The sequence below is a fragment of the Puma concolor genome, chromosome D4 (assembly GCF_028749965.1).
Source record: "Puma concolor isolate L17-30 chromosome D4, mPumCon1.1.hap2, whole genome shotgun sequence".
In the NCBI taxonomy this organism is placed as follows: Eukaryota; Metazoa; Chordata; class Mammalia; order Carnivora; family Felidae; genus Puma; species Puma concolor.
In genome coordinates, this window is record NC_141679.1 from 88,254,410 (window position 1) to 88,270,493 (window position 16,084).

At 57.0% G+C, this 16,084-nt stretch overlaps 1 protein-coding gene across 3 annotated transcripts; it reads left to right on the top strand.

The window, feature by feature from the left end:
- The first annotated feature begins 4,586 nt into the window (after positions 1 to 4,586).
- On the top strand, positions 4,587 to 13,810 carry DOLPP1 (dolichyldiphosphatase 1). Of its 3 annotated transcripts, XM_086684238.1 has the most exons (9): positions 4,654 to 4,727; positions 7,356 to 7,422; positions 8,198 to 8,298; positions 8,514 to 8,598; positions 8,687 to 8,786; positions 9,017 to 9,115; positions 9,668 to 9,796; positions 10,232 to 10,321; positions 12,318 to 13,810. In XM_086684238.1, exons 2-9 carry the CDS (start codon positions 7,377 to 7,379, stop codon positions 12,352 to 12,354), a joined length of 687 nt encoding a protein of 228 aa, XP_086540364.1. In that variant the 5' UTR covers positions 4,654 to 4,727; positions 7,356 to 7,376; the 3' UTR covers positions 12,355 to 13,810. The 3 variants fall into 3 exon arrangements, with proteins under 3 accessions (XP_086540363.1, XP_086540365.1, XP_086540364.1); XM_086684237.1 differs by lacking the exon at positions 7,356 to 7,422 and having other exon boundaries at positions 4,587 to 4,727; XM_086684239.1 differs by lacking the exons at positions 7,356 to 7,422; positions 9,668 to 9,796 and having other exon boundaries at positions 4,587 to 4,727.
- The last annotated feature ends 2,274 nt before the right edge of the window (positions 13,811 to 16,084 follow it).

A 16,084-nucleotide genomic window follows, 5' to 3' on the forward strand; every position in this document is an offset into this window, starting at 1 on the left:
GAGGGAAGCCTGGCGAGCCCCTTTGAGGCCACTTGGCAACCCAGCAGCGTGGATGGGTCCCTCAGACAGGGAGGGCCCCTAGGGTTGGGGGTGAGGTGGGGGAGTGGTCAGCACAGTGCTTAAGGCCACTGGTGGGGGACAGCCTGGATCCAGCTCAGGCAGCATCTAGCTAAGGTCACTTCTCTCCGGGCCCCTGTGTCCATGTCTGTAAGATGGGTGTTGGACCAGCTGTCGGGGGCAGGGGGCAGGCTCAGGTTTAGTCATGTAGACGGCCGAGCCCGTGAGAGCCAGTGCAAAAGGCTGGAGCAGGTAGGAATGGACCAGACCTAAGCCTGCCAGATCTGTAGATGTTTCCACAGGCAGTCAGACATCGGTAGGTTATTGGAAAGGTACTCTTTTTTTGTTTATTTTAGAGAGAGAGCTTGTGCGAGTCGGGGAGGGGCAGAGAGCGAGGGAGAGAGAATCCCAAACAGGCTTCCATGCTGTCAGCCCAGAGCCCCACGTGGCTCTCTAACCCACGAACTGTGAGATCATGACCTGAGCTGAAATCAAGAGTCAGATGCTTAATCAACTGAGCCACCCAGGCGCCTCCCCCGCCTCTTTTTGAGTAAACTCTATGCCACACGTGGGGCTTGAGCCCACGACACCAAGCTCAAGAGTTGCACGCTCTATCGACTGAGCCAGCCAGGTGCCCCGAGACCATTTGTCTTTCTAACTGGCATCTTCGGGGTCCAGGAGTTCCATAGACTTTCATTGGAATGAGTTTCCTGAGGGCGGCGCCCCACTGGTCGTGTTCATTCTTCATCCCTGATGTGCCCATTCCTGGTCTGGCACTGCCTGAGAACTGGGTTTCTGAAGCGAATGGATGAACCTCTAATCTAGAGGGCAGCAGCACATTTTGGGGAACCAGGCCCAGAGATGGGGAGGTTCCTAAAGGACTCTGAGCACGAACGAGTGTGGCTGGGGTACGGTGCACAGAGTTGGACTTTGTGCCTCTGAGGACTGCCCTGTGAGCTCCCTGCCAGAAGAAAGACCAGTCCTGCCTGGGACGCCTGGGGACTCTGGAAGAGCCTGGGTCTCAGGACTCCCCTGAGGACTCCTCCCGGCAAGTGGGAGCAGGAAGCCAGAAGTAGGGCTCATCGGATGCAGGCTGGTTCCAAACCTGGGCCCGCCAAGCAGACAGACCTGGGTTTGAATCCTGGCTCTGACACACTAGCCCGGTGACCTGGCCAATGGGGGCTGGGGGGTGACACTCAAGAGCCTCACTGTCCTCAGCTATAAACTGGGCGCATTCAGAGCTGCTTTGCAGGCTGTAGTGAAGTTAGTGCAAGCGACCAAGAGTGGAGCACCTCCCGGTTTGTTGGGAGCGATACCGGGGGCCTCACTGGTCCACCCCTCAGCCCAGGGAGGAGGCAGGTGGCTCCTGCAGCCTCCCGGGAGCCTCCCTGCAGCGTGCACATCCACACTGCCCAGCCTCTCGTCCACATGGCAGCTGGACCCACCATCTCTGCCGTCTCTGGGACCCTGCCACGACTCCCGCGCATGTCTCCGTCAGAAATGCGTCCTCTGGCGCGGCAAAGATATGCACAAGGATGTTCTGAGCAGCACTACTCATAACTCCCCAAACCTGACCCCCCCCCCAAAATGTCCATCGAGAGTCGAATGGAAAATAAACTGTGGGGTGTTCACACCATGGAATGCCGCGAACAAATCATAACTAGAGGCTACAGCATGGATGCATCTCACCAATGCAACGCTAGTGAAGGAAGCCCCCTGCAAAAAGTACCTACTGTAGGATCCTGCTTATAGAAAGTACAAAATTCAGGGGTGCCTGGGTGGCTCAGTCGGTTAAGTGTCCAACTTCGGCTCGGGTCATGATCTCGCGGTCCCTGGGTTCGAGCCCCGTGTCGGGCTCTGTGCCGACAGCTCAGAGCCTGGAGCCTGCTTCAGATTCTGTGTCTCCCTCTCTCTCTGCCCCTCCCCCGCTCAGTCTCTGTCTCTCTCTCTCTCTCTCAAAAATAAATAAACATTAAAAAATTTAAAAAAAAACCCACAAAATTCAGACCAACCTAATGTATGGTGTCACCCTGGAGTGACTAGACAGGGTGTCAGGGTCTCCCAGAGCCCTGGTTCTTGATCTGCGGGCTGCTTACACAAATGTGCTTAGTTTATGGGACTTCATCAAGCTGTACACATTCAATTCTCGGAATCTCCTATATGAATGTTACATTGTATTAAAAAAATTTTTTTAATGTTTATGTTTTTGAGAGAGAGAGCCTGAGCATGGGGGGAGGGGGACAGAGAGAGAGAGAGAGAGAGAGAGAGACACAGAATCTGAAGCAGGCTCCAGGCTCTGAGCTGTCAGCACAGAGCCTGATGTGGGGCTCGAACCCACAAACCTCAAGATCATGACCTGAGCTGAAGTCGGACACACAACCGACTGATTCATGCAAGCACCCCTCATTTTTAAAATTTTTTTAAGAAGCAAAGCCCAATCAAATAACCAGCCCATCCTTCAGAGCTCTCTTCTGTCCTCACCATCGGTGGTAATCTTCAGAGTTTTAGGTGGCCACGCCCCTGCCCGTCCCCCTCCCCCAGCACCTGCCCCCTCCCTCTCTTTTGCCCATTCCATCCAGCCACACTGTGGGGTCAGGACAGTTGCTTATACTGTTCCCTCTGCCAGGAAAATCCCACTCTGGACAACTCCCTCTCAATTTAGAGTTCCTCATCTTTTTGACTTCCTCCAGAGCACTCTCCCTGAGGCAAGAGGACTCTGGAGTCAGATAGGTCTGGGTTTCAGGGGCTTTGCGTCTTTAGGCCTATTTGCTCATCAGTGAAATGGCTGCCAACCAGGGAGGGGCAAAGCAGCCAGGCTCGGGATGGCTGTCCTGCGCCAGAGAATTATTCTGGGAAACTCACAGCCCACTCCTCACACCTCCTGCTTCTCACAGGCTAATAATGGCAGTGCCTGAGGGAGGAGTGGAGGGCAGGTGACAGGGAGATGGGGCCAGCTGACCCAGACAAACTCAGGCTGAGCCGTATGGGAGCTGAGTACAGTTGAGAGCATCTGTGGGCCCTCATGGCTTGCTGGTGGGTGGAGTCACCATCCTGTCAGGACTCAGCCCAGCTCAGCTCATGGTTGTGGCTCGCATGGTTGTGGCAGACTGAGCCCCTCTGGTCGGTGGAACCCTCAGCTTTATTCTTGTCACAAGGTCTTATGCTATTTGTCAAGCATTTCTTCTAGCACTGGTCTGGGCCAGGCTCAAATCCGTAACAGGCCCTGTCTTCAAGTTGCCCAGGCTTCTCCACGTGTGGCTAGACGTACTTATATCAGGGCCCCCAGAGTACATAGGAATGCAGACTCCAAGACTCCGGCCCAGGAGTCTGGATCAACCCAGGCCCCAGTGGGACTCAGAAATCTGCATTTCTACAAGCTGATCTTGGTGCTGCATGAAGTCAGAGAATCATTGCTTCCTGGAAGACAGACAAGACCAATAATGGTCCAGTGTGGTCAGTGCTGAGGGAGAAGAGGGGTTGCAACTGTGAACCCCGTGCGGGCCTCTCACCTGGCCACGGAAACTTCTAAGCGAGAACAGACACCTGAGCCAGACTTGGCTAGGCAAAGTGGGGCAGAAGGGGTGATGCTTTCCAGGTAGCAGAACAGCCTGTACTAAGGCCAGAAGACAAGAAGGGCCGGGCATCTTGCTTGGCCTGAGTAATTCAATCTAACCGGAGAGACCGTGGGGACAGGAGACGGAAAGGTGGGTGGCAAGGTGTGGCTGTTTACGCAGTGCCTTGTGGCCATTGAGAGGAATGTTTCCGGGAAACTAAGCTGTAGGTGGAAAACCGGCCTCTTGTTTAAAATGCTCTCAAGATGCCTAAAGCAAAATAAACGTAACTGAATCAAAGCATCTTTACTAATGGAATGAAAGAAAGGAGTCTTTCTCAACTTCACTTAAACATCCTCGCCGAGCATCAGTTAAGCTTCGGTTCTGTAAAGCATTTAGGGCGCGGAGTGTGCGCCCCGCCCCCCGCGGGTCCCCTCCTCCACGCCACACACTTTTAACAGAAGTGCCGCCGGCCAGTAAACAGAGAAAAAGAAGTCCCTTCTGGGTTTTTGGCCTCAGTTTACTCATAAGCAAAAGTGGATCGGCTCTGACCCCAACGTGCCGAGGCTGCTTCCCCGCTTCGAGTATGTCTTCTTACGGGAGCCCAGCGCCCGCCAAACTCGGCCCGGCTTGGGGTGCAGGGGAAGCCTCTGCAGACAAACCAAAGCTCCCACCAAAGTTCAACACGCCCCCCAAGCTAGAGCCTGATTGGCCCGCCCTGCTCACATCGTGAGCCCGCTTCACTTTATGATTGGCTGTTCTCCTTTCTGTTGTGTGCTGGAACCCTCCTCTTCTCTGATTGGCCAGGCTCCTACCTGTGCTCGCCCTGGATTGGACGCCGGCTCGGTCGGCTCGCATGCTCCGGGGTCCGGCTCTCTGATTCGCCACTCGGGTCAGCCTCAGGGCCGGCACGCTAAATGGCTGCGCCGGTACCTGTATCGGCCTCCGATTGGGCACGCGGCGCCTCCCCGGCGTGATAGGTCAGGACCACCGCCCCCCTGGCTCCCCATTGGCTGCTCGGCGAAGCCCGGTCTCCGGGTAAGATGGCAGCGGACGGACAGTGCTCGCTCCCCGCTTCATGGCGGCCGGTGACCCTCACCCACGTCGAATATCCTACAGGTAAAAGGCGGTCCCGCCTTGCAGGACGCCTTCCTGGGGCCGGGTCATCAGCCCCGGGCGCTCCGGCCGGCGCGAGCCCGCGGAGGGGGCGCCGGGGGACCGAGGTGGGAACTGTCAAATAGTGAGCCATGGAGGGGTTCGGCCGGCGCGCGCGCCGCGCAGGCGCAGTGGTGCGGCGATGAGCTGGGCGAAATTGTGAGCGGCTCGCTCGCGCACTCTGCGGCTGCGCCGTCGGGCCGCTCCCCCGGGTCCCGGGACGTGGGTGGGCTGTAATGGGGCTGGGGTCCGCGTGAGGCGGGGGAAGGATGACTGGCCTGGACTTGGGTCCTTCTTCCCTGCCCTCCCTGGAATCAGAGAAGCCAGACTCCCTCGTCTGCGTGCAGGGAGTGCCTGTTTCCTTCAAACAGCGCTTTGGGGCTGCAAAAAGCTCCCCATTGCTGGGAGTGTGCAAACCGAGGCCGGGAAGCTTTTCGTTGTTTGAGTACTTGTGCCACGCCCTGAGCAGGGCCCTGCTCCGCGACAGAGGGAACCGGAGGAGGGGACAGGCGGCCCCTGGGATCTGATTTCTGGAGTTTCCCAATCAGATGCATCTCTAGAAGTGCAGTGTTTTCCAGCCGAGAGGTCCTTTAGCGACCGTTCTGGAGGCTAGTAGAGCGGTGTAGAGCTTGGGCCTTAGGATCAGAGATATCTGGGCTCAAGTTCGGGCTGAGGCTTGGTGCAAGTGACTTCGCCTCTCTGTGCCTCAGTCAGTTCATCTCTAAAGTGGGACTGATCACAGTGCGTTCCTTCTAGTGGCGATGTGAGAAACAACACGAGGTGTGAGAAATGCTGAGTGCCATGCCTGGGACACAATGAGCATTCAGCGTGGAACTGCAGTTAATATTGTCTTCCCAGGACCCTCAGGCCCAACCCACCCTCCCTGGGTAGGATGATTGGGTGTTGGGTGAGGCTGGGGGCCCCTCATGGAGCCCTGATTTGCCCCAGGACGGGGGTGGGGTGGGGGGGTCTACTCACCCTTCTCTCTGGTGCAGAGATGTAAGAACCTGACCCTGCTGAGGGCCCCAGGGCTGGATGCCAGGGAACTTTGACCCTAAGTATGCTGGGTTATACTGGGGGCAGGGCAGCCCTGCTAGGCACTGGACTCTACCTGCCCACCCACCCACCCACCATTTATGCCCACCATTCATTCAGCTGGTATTTGCTGAGCACCTCCTGGGTGCTAGGCCCTGAGCTAGCTCTGCGTTTAGAACGATGAACAGGCCCATATGCCCCCTGCACTATATGGACTGTGAAGAAAACCCACTTTACATGAGGGAAACTGAGGCCTGGAGAGGGGAAGGAACTTGCCTAAGCCTTAGTACCTTCATTATTTCCCCTCTGTGGCCTCTGATTAGCTTCTCTGCTCACAAATGAGAAGAAGGAACGTGGTGTTCATGAGCAGCATGACACAGGCTGTGATGAGGGACCCTTTGCAGGGACTGTGGGTGTCTGGAGGAGGGACCTGGGTGAGTCTGGGGGCCTCCTCTGAGGTCTAGTCCTCTGCTGACTCCTCTGTAGCCCCTTTCGTGCCCTCATCACACTGATCCTTGCTTCCTTCACCCCTTCTCCACTCATTTAGCATCAGTTTTGAGCCTAGTTAAGGGCCAGATGCTGTACTGGGCTTGGGGGATTGAGCAGGGTGTAGAGACCCCGTCCTGCTCTCCTGGAGCCTACCGTGTAGAGGGAGAAACACTGGCCCCATATCTATACTAATGAGTGCATCATAAGCGATGCCCTGGTTACAGATTCCCCCACAGACTTAGAGCTCTGCAATGGCAGGAACGTCTCTCTCTCTCTCCCTTTTTTTTTTTTTTTTTTTTTTTTTTTTTTGCAGCTGTGGTGGGTACTTAATTTATGTTGCATTAACCCAGGCATCTTGATTGGGGGAGCCTGTGTGTGCAAAGGTCCAGAAGTGGGACAGGGCCGGGATCATTCAGGGAACTAGAGTTCTGTCCTGGGAACTGTGGCAGAGGTGGGAGGACTTCAGGGCCTGATGAGCTGAGCTGAGATGGGGTTCATCCCAAGGGCAGAGGGAACCATGGAGGGGCTTAGATCAGAGTGGTGAGGCCAAAGTCTCTACAGCACCTGCGGGAGGGTCCAAGGGTAGCATCGGCTGTGGGACGGGCCAGGCATCAGCTGGGTAGCCAAGAGACCCAGAGTCTCAGAGCTGGGAGGGACCAGGTCATCAGGTAGATGAGGGAGGAGACAAAGGCCTAGAAAAGGGGAGGGCCTCACCCAGTGTCACCTAGTGGGCTTGGGGCGGCACTAGCCTTTGACCCAGGTTGCTGGCCTATCCCCCACCCCCATGCCAGTTCCAAGCCAGTCCTACCGTGGATAGATGTGAGTGAGGCCAGGTGTGGGAGCATCTATCTCTTCCACCTGGACTCTGAGCTCGGCCCTGCGTGGGCACCTTCCTGCTGCCTGTGTGAAGCTAGGCTGGTCGTGTGGACCATTTCCCATGCTGGGTTCTCCCAACATGGAAGTGTCCGGGGTGCCAGGGGCTGAGCTGGGTGTCTCACAGGCCTGGCCGCATCAAAGCTCACACAGCTGTAAGATGTGGGTACTAATATCCCCTTTTCACTGCCACAGGAACTGCTCCATGAGCCATGCATGCCCTTTGACCCCAGAGTAGCCACGCAGCGTCCAATCTCTGATGGTGAGGGCAGCCTTTGGACTCACTGTCAGCTCTGCCATTAACCAAAGGGGAAAGTGGCTCTTGTCTCTTGGTTTCAGTGTCCTCAGCTCTCAAAAGGGTTCCTGATCCTTGCATGGCCTCCTTTCCAGGCCCGTTAGCAGGGTGAAAAGCGGGTAGGAGGTGCCAGTTTTTTGCCAGTGGAGAGGCTGCCATATTGGGCAAAGCAGCCTCGCCCCTCTCCTCACTTGGGCCCTGTCGGGAGCCTGCAGGGTCCAGAGACGATCAGGTTCCCCTGGAGGCCCAGGACGAGGCTGGCGCAGCCCCAGCACAGCACTGTGTTCCAGAGGCCCTTGTATGCCTGCCGGGGAGCCTTGGGATACGGGGCCTGGCCTCTTAGCTCAGACCCGGCTGGGTTCAAATTCCTGCTTTGGGTGATGGGTTTACTACCTGGACCAGGCCCGAGGCTAGGATTTTAGTCCAGACCTCATCGCTTTCTCACTGTGTGACTCCAGGCTGAAGTCACGCAACCCATATGGGTCCCAGTTTGTTCATCCACAGAATGGGGCCAGTGAAGCACCTGCTTTAAACTATGCACATTAGGGCTTGTGCCCATGACTGAGTTGGTATGGTACCCTGGTTGACTGAGGCGTCCATGGTTGCCTGGTCCTGCCCTCTGGGCCCTCCTGGGGCCTCCTTTTTGGCTCAGACCTCACTTGACTTGCTGGGTGCTGGCCCCTTTTCTGACTACTGTGCGTGGCTCATCCTGTTCTCCCTGTCTGCCCGCCCCCCCCCCCAGGTGATCTCTCTGGCCACCTCCTTGCCTACCTGAGCCTCAGCCCTGTATTTGTCATTGTTGGTTTTGTGACCCTCATCATATTCAAGCGGGAACTGCACACGGTGAGTGAGTCCGGCCCTGCCCAGCCATCCGCTGCCCCCACGCCAGGGAGGAGGGGCTCTGCACCGTTTAATCCCAGCTACTTTGCTTTCCCTGCCTTCCCCTTCTGGGTTGTTTACTGGTTGGGCTGGGAGGCTCAATCAGATGCCACAGTCTCTGGGCCTGGGTGGTGGCTGGTAGGCACAGAGGCCCAGCTGACCACATATCTTCCTGGCAGATCTCATTCCTCGGGGGCCTGGCACTGAACGAGGGGGTCAACTGGCTGATCAAACACGTCATCCAGGAGCCACGGCCCTGTGGAGGTAGGGCCTGGGCCGTGGGGTCTGGGGGTGCCCAGGTCAGGATGCTACCGCGACGCCTACATCCTTCCATCCTGCTCTGTTCTCCCAGGCCCCCACGAGGCAGTGGGCACCAAGTACGGGATGCCCTCCAGCCATTCCCAGTTCATGTGGTTCTTCTCTGTCTATTCCTTCCTTTTCCTGTATTTAAGGTAAGCTTCTGCTCTGGCCGGGGTGGCCTTGAACTGGCCCAGGCTGGGCTCTGCCAGGAACTCACTCTCAGCCCTTCAGACACCCTTGGGGCTTGGCCTCTGCCAGGGGTGGGAGGAGCTGCCACCAAGGAAGAGATGTCCAAGCAGTATTTGGAGGGGGCCGGGGGCTGTTTGGGAGGCCTGGGCTCCAGGCTGTGGGCTGAGGCCACCTGATGGGCCTGTTTTCCTAGAATGCACCAAACAAACAACGCCAGGTTCCTGGACTTGCTGTGGAGGCACGTGCTCTCCCTGGGTCTTCTCACTGCGGCCTTTCTAGTCTCCTATAGCAGGTATGGAGGGAGGGAGAGCCCCTACCACCACCACCCCTACCCTGCCCACTGGGATCTGGCTGGATTTGTGGTCCCTGTTGGACCTCCGCGTGGACCGGAGTCCCACAGCCTGTAGAGCAGTGCTGGGAAGGGGGTCCCAGGCCCCTTGTTTTAAAGGGCTAGGACTCCGGCTCCCCCTTCTAGCCCAGTCCATGCTCTCTCCTCTGGGCTGAGCCCAAGGTCCTGGGGACACCTGCACACATCAGCCATCTGTTCCCAGTGTCCCAGAGGAGCTTCTTGGAGACAAACTCAGAGCTGAAGGCTGAACAGAAGGCAGATCCCAGCCGAACCAGCCCTTCAGTTCTGTGGTTGGGGGAGCAGCCATTGGGGTCCAACCCCCTGCCTCCTTCTGGAAATAGCTTGGAGGCTGCGTAGTCACAGGAGTCTGTCCCATCTGTGTGGGTCCCTGCCGTGTGCACGCATAGGTCCCTGGGAAGCCGGCGCTCGGGCTGGGAGATCGTGCAGGCCTGTGGCCGGCTGGCTTTCATGAACTTCCCTCTGTCCTTGGCCCAGGGTCTACCTGCTGTATCACACCTGGAGCCAGGTGCTCTATGGGGGCGTTGCTGGGAGCCTCATGGCCATCGCCTGGTTCGTCTTCACCCAGGAGGTCCTCACCCCGCTGTTCCCTAGGATAGCAGCCTGGTAACTGCCTCCTGGCCTTGTGGCTGCCCCACCCGCCTCTGCCCCCAGCCTCCGGCCCCCTGGGAGGGCCCTAGCGTCCCCACGTCTGGTGGGCATGGGCTGCAGGCCCTGCTTGCCTGGCATCCTCCTCCCCCAGGGGTTTTCTCAAGCCCAGAAGCCAGGGTACCATTTTCTGTCCTCAACTAGGCTCTCAAGAACTTAGGAAGCAGCCTGAGGCCTGCTGGGCTATGCATACCGTGGGGCAGTGCCTCTGCCTGAGTGTCACACTGGTGACATGTCTGGGTCTCTCAGCAGCTGGGTCACAGGCCAGGCAAAGGCTCTCTGAGCAGTGGGGGAGGGTGCATCACCAGCCCCAGGCACTGGTGGGGGAGTCTGGTTTGGTGATAGGCTCACGTCCTGATGTGGTCCTGGCTTTCCGGGTGTCTGTCTCTCCAGGCCTATCTCTGAGTTCTTCCTCATCCGAGACACGAGCCTCATTCCCAACGTACTCTGGTTTGAGTACACGGTAACCCGGGCAGAAGCCAGGTGAGTCAGGGGACAGCAGTCACTGGGTCCTGACTCAGTGGGGCCCCCTGTTTTGGAGGGCTCCCCAATAGCCAGGCACTTGCCTGAGCACTTTTCTTGTACTACCTCATTGAACCTCCCTTGGGGCCCACTTTACGGAGGAGAAACGGAGGCTCAAAGGACGAGAGGAGGAGTCACTTGACTGGGGATTTGCAGATGGTGGATGGGGGAGCTTGGCAAGAAACCCAGGCTGTCTGGCCCAGAGCTGTGCTTGTAGTCTCCGCAGTTCAGAACCAGACAGCTGGGCAGCCGAGATTCTCAGGGTTGCCGAATGTGGATGCCCCTGGGGGTCATTTAGTCCAGACACTTTCCTACAGATGGGTAAACCGAGGCATAGGAAGTTAGGGGCTGCCCGTGGATGCATAGCAAGTGGGAGCAAACCTGGGCTCTGGAGCCTCCTGACTCGACTGTCCTTCTCCACTCACCCCAAATCCTGGGTGGGGTGTCAGCGGGGCTGAGGAACGCCTGGTTTCTCCCCAGGCTCAGAAGGGAAGCTGAGGTGAGGCCAGGCTCCAGAGTAAGCCTGGGAGGTTTCCTGGAGGATGCTGGCGAGAGGTGCCCGGGGGCAGGCCAGGGCAGGGTGTCGCGGCATCTGAGAAATCTGTCTGGTGCATCGTGGTCCAAATTATCCTAATGAGCTTAAGGGTAAAGTCCTGGATCTGTGAAGAAAGGGGATTTGAGGGGGTTAGGGCAGGCAATCCCATTATTGGTGGAAGGGCCCCTCCTGGCACAGCCCCACCCCACCTGGCTGGCCGCCACCTGCCTTCATCAACCAAAATTTCCATGTGCACCTGCTCTGTGCCGGGCTGTTGGGTAGCACAGAGCGAGATGGTCACGGCAAGCAGGGGGGCAGGAGGAATGAAGCACCTGTGTGATCGGTGCCCTGGGCCTGAGAGCCCGTGACAGGATCCTGAGGGAACAGCACTCGAAAAGCTTCTGAGGCAGGATGACACTTGGTGAGTCTTCCAAATAGACAGAGGCCGATGGGGCTGGAGCTCAGGGAATGAGGGGACAGGGACAGGGGATGAGCCTGGGGCCACATCATGCAGGATCTGTCTGGTGGGCATGGTTTGTCTTCTGAATTAAAAAAAAAATTTTTTTAACTTTAATTTTGAGAGACTGTGAGCAGCGGAGGGGAGTGTGAGAGAGAGAAAGAGAGGGACAGAGGCTCAGAAGTGGGCACTGTGTTGACAGCAGCAGGCCTCATGCGGGTCTTGTACTCACAAACCCCGAGATCATGACCTGAGCCAAAGTCGGACGCTCAACTGACTGAGCCACCCAGGCGCCCCCATTTTCTGAAAATTATGTGGGACTCTAGTCAAGCCCATTCATTCTCCTTTCTGAGCCTCAATGAGCCCCGTTAGAAGACGGGGGACGCTATCCCTGCTTCCCTCAGGTTGCTGGGCCCATCATGGATATAGTCCTTCCTCCAACCAAATAACGCAAGTCCCCTGTATAACATCCATCGGTCCTTCTATCTTTGCTTACATGCTTCCAGGTGGAGAACTCGCTATCTTTTGTCTGTTTCGGTTGTTGATAACAGAGCCCTGCTTGTGCTGGCCTATCTGTAATCCCCATAATTAGTTGGATTCCAGCCAGGTCCCTCTGGCTTCAGGTCTCTCGTCCTGGGCCCCACCTCTGCCGCAGTCTCCTGGCTCTGTTCCTGAACTCCAGAGCCGAGATGTCTGGGGCACAGTCCCGGGCCAGAGACACCGATCCTCTCTAGGGTCCACATCCCAGGTGCTAGGGCAACAGCTCTGATCGGCCCAGCTTGAGTCAATCACTGGGGCTACCGGGGTGGGCATTCACCCATTTTGATGGGACCGTGGATAGGGAAGGGACAGCTGAGGGCATGGGTCACTGAGTGCCAGGAGTCCCCTCATTTGACCCCGCCCCCCCCCCCCCCCCCCCGCCCCGGAATCCTCCTCACATTTGACCTCCATCCCCCACTTTGCAGGAACAGACAACGTAAGCTGGGGACCAAACTGCAGTGACTGGTGAGTGTGGCTGGGTCCAGCCTCCAGATCTGGCCTGCATGATGCCTTGCAGGATGGACAGAATGACAGAGGGTTGAAGCAGAGACCTCTACAGACCCAAGTCACCAAGTGGAGCCTTTTTTTTCTTCTTTTAATTTTAATGAACAAGGTGGACCAAAGGGCCGAGCCGGCCCCTCAACCGGGACCCTGGAGGGCCTGCTGCCAAGGGGCACACGGCCAGAGACCCTCGCTGTGCTGCTGCCAGCCCCTGGTCAGGCGGAAAGCGCCCTCGGCATGGGCACCGGGTGTGGCGTAGAGAGGAGGAGGGCTTGCACCCCTGGTCGCAGGGCCAGGAAATCCAGGTGGCGTGAAAAATACACACTATTTATTTTTTGGTTTTGTCAAAGGCAGATGGGCTTTTGGGGACGGGGCGGGAAGGGCCCATCTGCTCTGCCCTGGATGCCCTGCACACAGAGGAGGGGCTGAGGTCAGCCTCCCCGGGGCCCTTTGTCCTGGGCCCAGGGGACAGACCGCCGCTCCCTGGGCCTGAGAGGTGGCCTGGGGGCCCAGGAGGAGACGAGCACCCCCCCATGCCCCCCGTGCCACCAATGCCATTCCAGAACTTCGTTCAGTGTTTCCTTGTCTGGGGGGCAGGGCCCAGAGAGAGCGCGCATCTGGCGGCTGCTATCATTGTTCTCTACCCCATATCGACCCCGCACCACAAGGGCTTTCTCCGGTCCCCTGTCCCCAAGACAATGGTCCCCTTCTGACAAAAGAGCCTGCACATGTGGGTGAGCAAACCCAGGCTGTTTACAGCTCTTTCTTTGTCCTGCCGTCTAGTAGCAGTTCGTTTTCATCTCCACCCCAACAAAGGGCAGAGGAACCAGGAGCCGGGTGAGGGGAGTGGAGCCGTGGGTGCGTGATGTCCCTGTCCTTCCCTTTCCTTCCATGTGCTCTGAACGTTCCCTCGTCCTTCCTGATGCCCTCCCGAGAGCCTGGGCACCTGCCCGGGTGCCCTTAAGCCTGTGTCCGGGGTGTGGGTGCCCAGATCCCCACTGTCCAGCATGGAACCCGATCTCTGAAGTCTGACTCTCAAATGGAGTTGTGGAGAAGAGATGCTTCCAGACTCTTTGGAAGTTTCGAGAATTGAACCAAGCTGCTCGGGAGCTGTGTTCTACACCCCCCACCCCACCCTTTTTTCTTTGTGGAGGTTCCTAATCTGCTGCTGAAGCACAATATTCCGGTGCTTTCTTTTCTCATTTGGTAAAGACAGTGTCCAAAAGCCATTCCGGATGCCAGGACCAGGGGCCTATTTCTGGGGAAGGTTGGTCAGTCCCCACGTTTTCCTCCCCTTCCCTTCTTACTTTTATTTTTTACTTTTTGCCGAGACAAGCCAAGTGTGAGGTGGTTTGATTTAGGAAAAAAAATCAATGAAATTGTTTACTATTGTTTTAAAATAAAATCTTGAACTCTGGCGGCCTGAGCACATGAACTCATGAGAGGAAGCTGGGGGTGCCTTTGGGGACATGTGACCCTGAGGGGCAAGGCTATGGCAAACACCATAAAATCATAAGCTCTCCAAGACCTCTAGTCCCTCCCAGCCCCCGAACGTGGGGTCGGAACCGCCTCTGTGACATTCCCCACCAGTGTCTGAGGAGACCTCGCAGTCAGCTGTTCAGTTACAAGTCTCCCCGTTTCTTTTTTTTTTTTTTTTTAATTTTTTTTTTTTTCAACATTTATTTATTTTTGGGACAGAGAGAGACAGAGCATGAACGGGGTAGGGGCAGAGAGAGAGGGAGACACAGAATCGGAAACAGGCTCCAGGCTCTGAGCCATCAGCCCAGAGCCCGACGCGGGGCTCGAACTCACAGACCGCGAGATCGTGACCTGGCTGAAGTCGGACGCTTAACCGACTGCGCCACCCAGGCGCCCCTAGTCTCCCCGTTTCTTAGTCCTGCTCTGCCCCGCTGTGTGGTCCTGGCTGGCTCTGGCCCTGCTCCCAGGCCCGTTTCCCCTCTGTGTGACAGCCCTTGAGGACTGGGCATGGGTGCCCTTCCTAAGCCTCTGCCACCTCCACTCTATTTAATCTGTTTTTCTTGAGCGCGAGGACAGGTGAGCATCTTGCTTTGCAAGAACTAACTGCGAACTGAGCCGGATGTTTGTGGAGGCCCTTGTGGGAGTGAGCTGGGTACAAATCCAACTCAAGGGCTGGCCCCAGGCAGGCAGTCTAGTCCTTCCTCGGTCCACAAAGCAGAGGTGCCATAGGGCTGCACTAGACACCCTCGGGGTCAGGGTGAACCAGAACTGTGTGTCCTCACAGGAGCTTGGAGGCTGGGGCCAGATCCGTGTTGAGTCCACAGAACCTTGACGTTCAGTTACGGTGACCTCACCCCAGGTGCACAGCAGGAGCAAACAAATCTCTGGAGGAACCTTCACCCCAGATTTGAGTTACTTATGTAAACAGTTCTGTATTCGTGGTGCACAAGATACAGAGCGAGGTGGCCAGGTACAAGAGGAAGCGGCAGCGTGACGGAGAGCCCACGGGAAGCAGGCAATGGAGGCAGACCCGTACAGACCAGAATGGCACCGGCACGGTCAGCCACAGGCTCAATCGCTCCTACCGTTTTAAGGAAATAAAAGACAAACTTGAAAATATCGGTAGGGAACAGGAAACTAAAGTGAGATCTGACAGACTTTAAAATGAAATTTTAAAACCATTTAAAGAAGGGCGCCTGGGTGGCTCCGTCGGTTGAGCGTCCGACTTCGGCTCAGGTTATGATCCTGCGGTCAGTGGGTTCGAGCCCTGCGTCCGGCTCTGTGCTGACAGCTCGGAGGCTGGAGCCTGCTTCGGATTCTGTGTCTCCCTCTCCCTGCCCTTCCCCCACTTGTGTTCTGTCTGTCTCTCTCTCTCAAAAATGAGTAAACATCTGGGTTCCCTGAGTCCCAGGTGGACTCACTGCCTTCACCCCCCTTGACAGCCCTCCCCGTGACACCCCCTGCCTATCATCCCCATCTTCGGGCAGCCCTGCTCCTCCCCGTCCCCTGCAGTCTGGTCCCCAAGCCTCCCCGACTCTACTTTATAAACATGTTTGAAATGTCGGCCTTCCCCCACTGGCCAGGCGCCCCCCCCCCCCCGCCCCGCCCCGGAGGCAGTGAAGCCTCCCCATACGGTTCCCCCACCCCCAGCCCAACCGGGCCCCCTTCAACGCATTCCTCAGCACCTTCCTAAAACACCCTCCTCTGTCTCGGGAGAAAGCCGGGTGTTTAGCCTGGCCCCCGGATGGGGCCTCAGGTGGTCCTGCCATCACCTCACCTGGCAGACTCCTGTCCCTGCACTTTCCCAGTGAAGAGAGCCCAAATCAAGTTCGTGCCAACGTGGACAAACTTTTAGGGGATGGATCTAGGTAAAAAAAATCAAGTACCATTCAGTCATTCATTGTCTTGCATGTTCAAATTTAATGATGTATCGCACAAAACATAGAGCTGCTCTTTTGCGCTCGTATTTTGCAAAAACAAACGAACCACAAAAAACCCACCACCACCCGCAAAACCGAGTTCGTCATCTGTGTCATTGGCCTCGGGGTCTGCGGGCTCCCGGGGGCCCACAGTGCTGTGGGTCTGCTGGCGAAGAGCACGATGGTGTCCCCAGAATTTGTTTCCCAAGACGCACGTACCTCTTGGTGTAACATCCCAACAGGTGGATTTAAAAACTCGATCCTGTAGGAGTGGGCGATCTCCCCAACACTTA

What these genes read in the sequence shown, in the direction of transcription:
- DOLPP1 (XM_086684237.1), top strand. Translation starts at nt 4,652, where the DNA reads ATGGCAGCGGACGGACAGTGCTCGCTCCCCGCTTCATGGCGGCCGGTG. An exon ending in CCACGTCGAATATCCTACAG is followed by an intron (nt 4,728 to 8,197) that starts GTAAAAGGCGGT and finishes CCCCCCCCCCAG; the next exon opens with GTGATCTCTCTGGCCACCTC. An exon ending in GTAACCCGGGCAGAAGCCAG is followed by an intron (nt 10,322 to 12,317) that starts GTGAGTCAGGGG and finishes CCCACTTTGCAG; the next exon opens with GAACAGACAACGTAAGCTGG.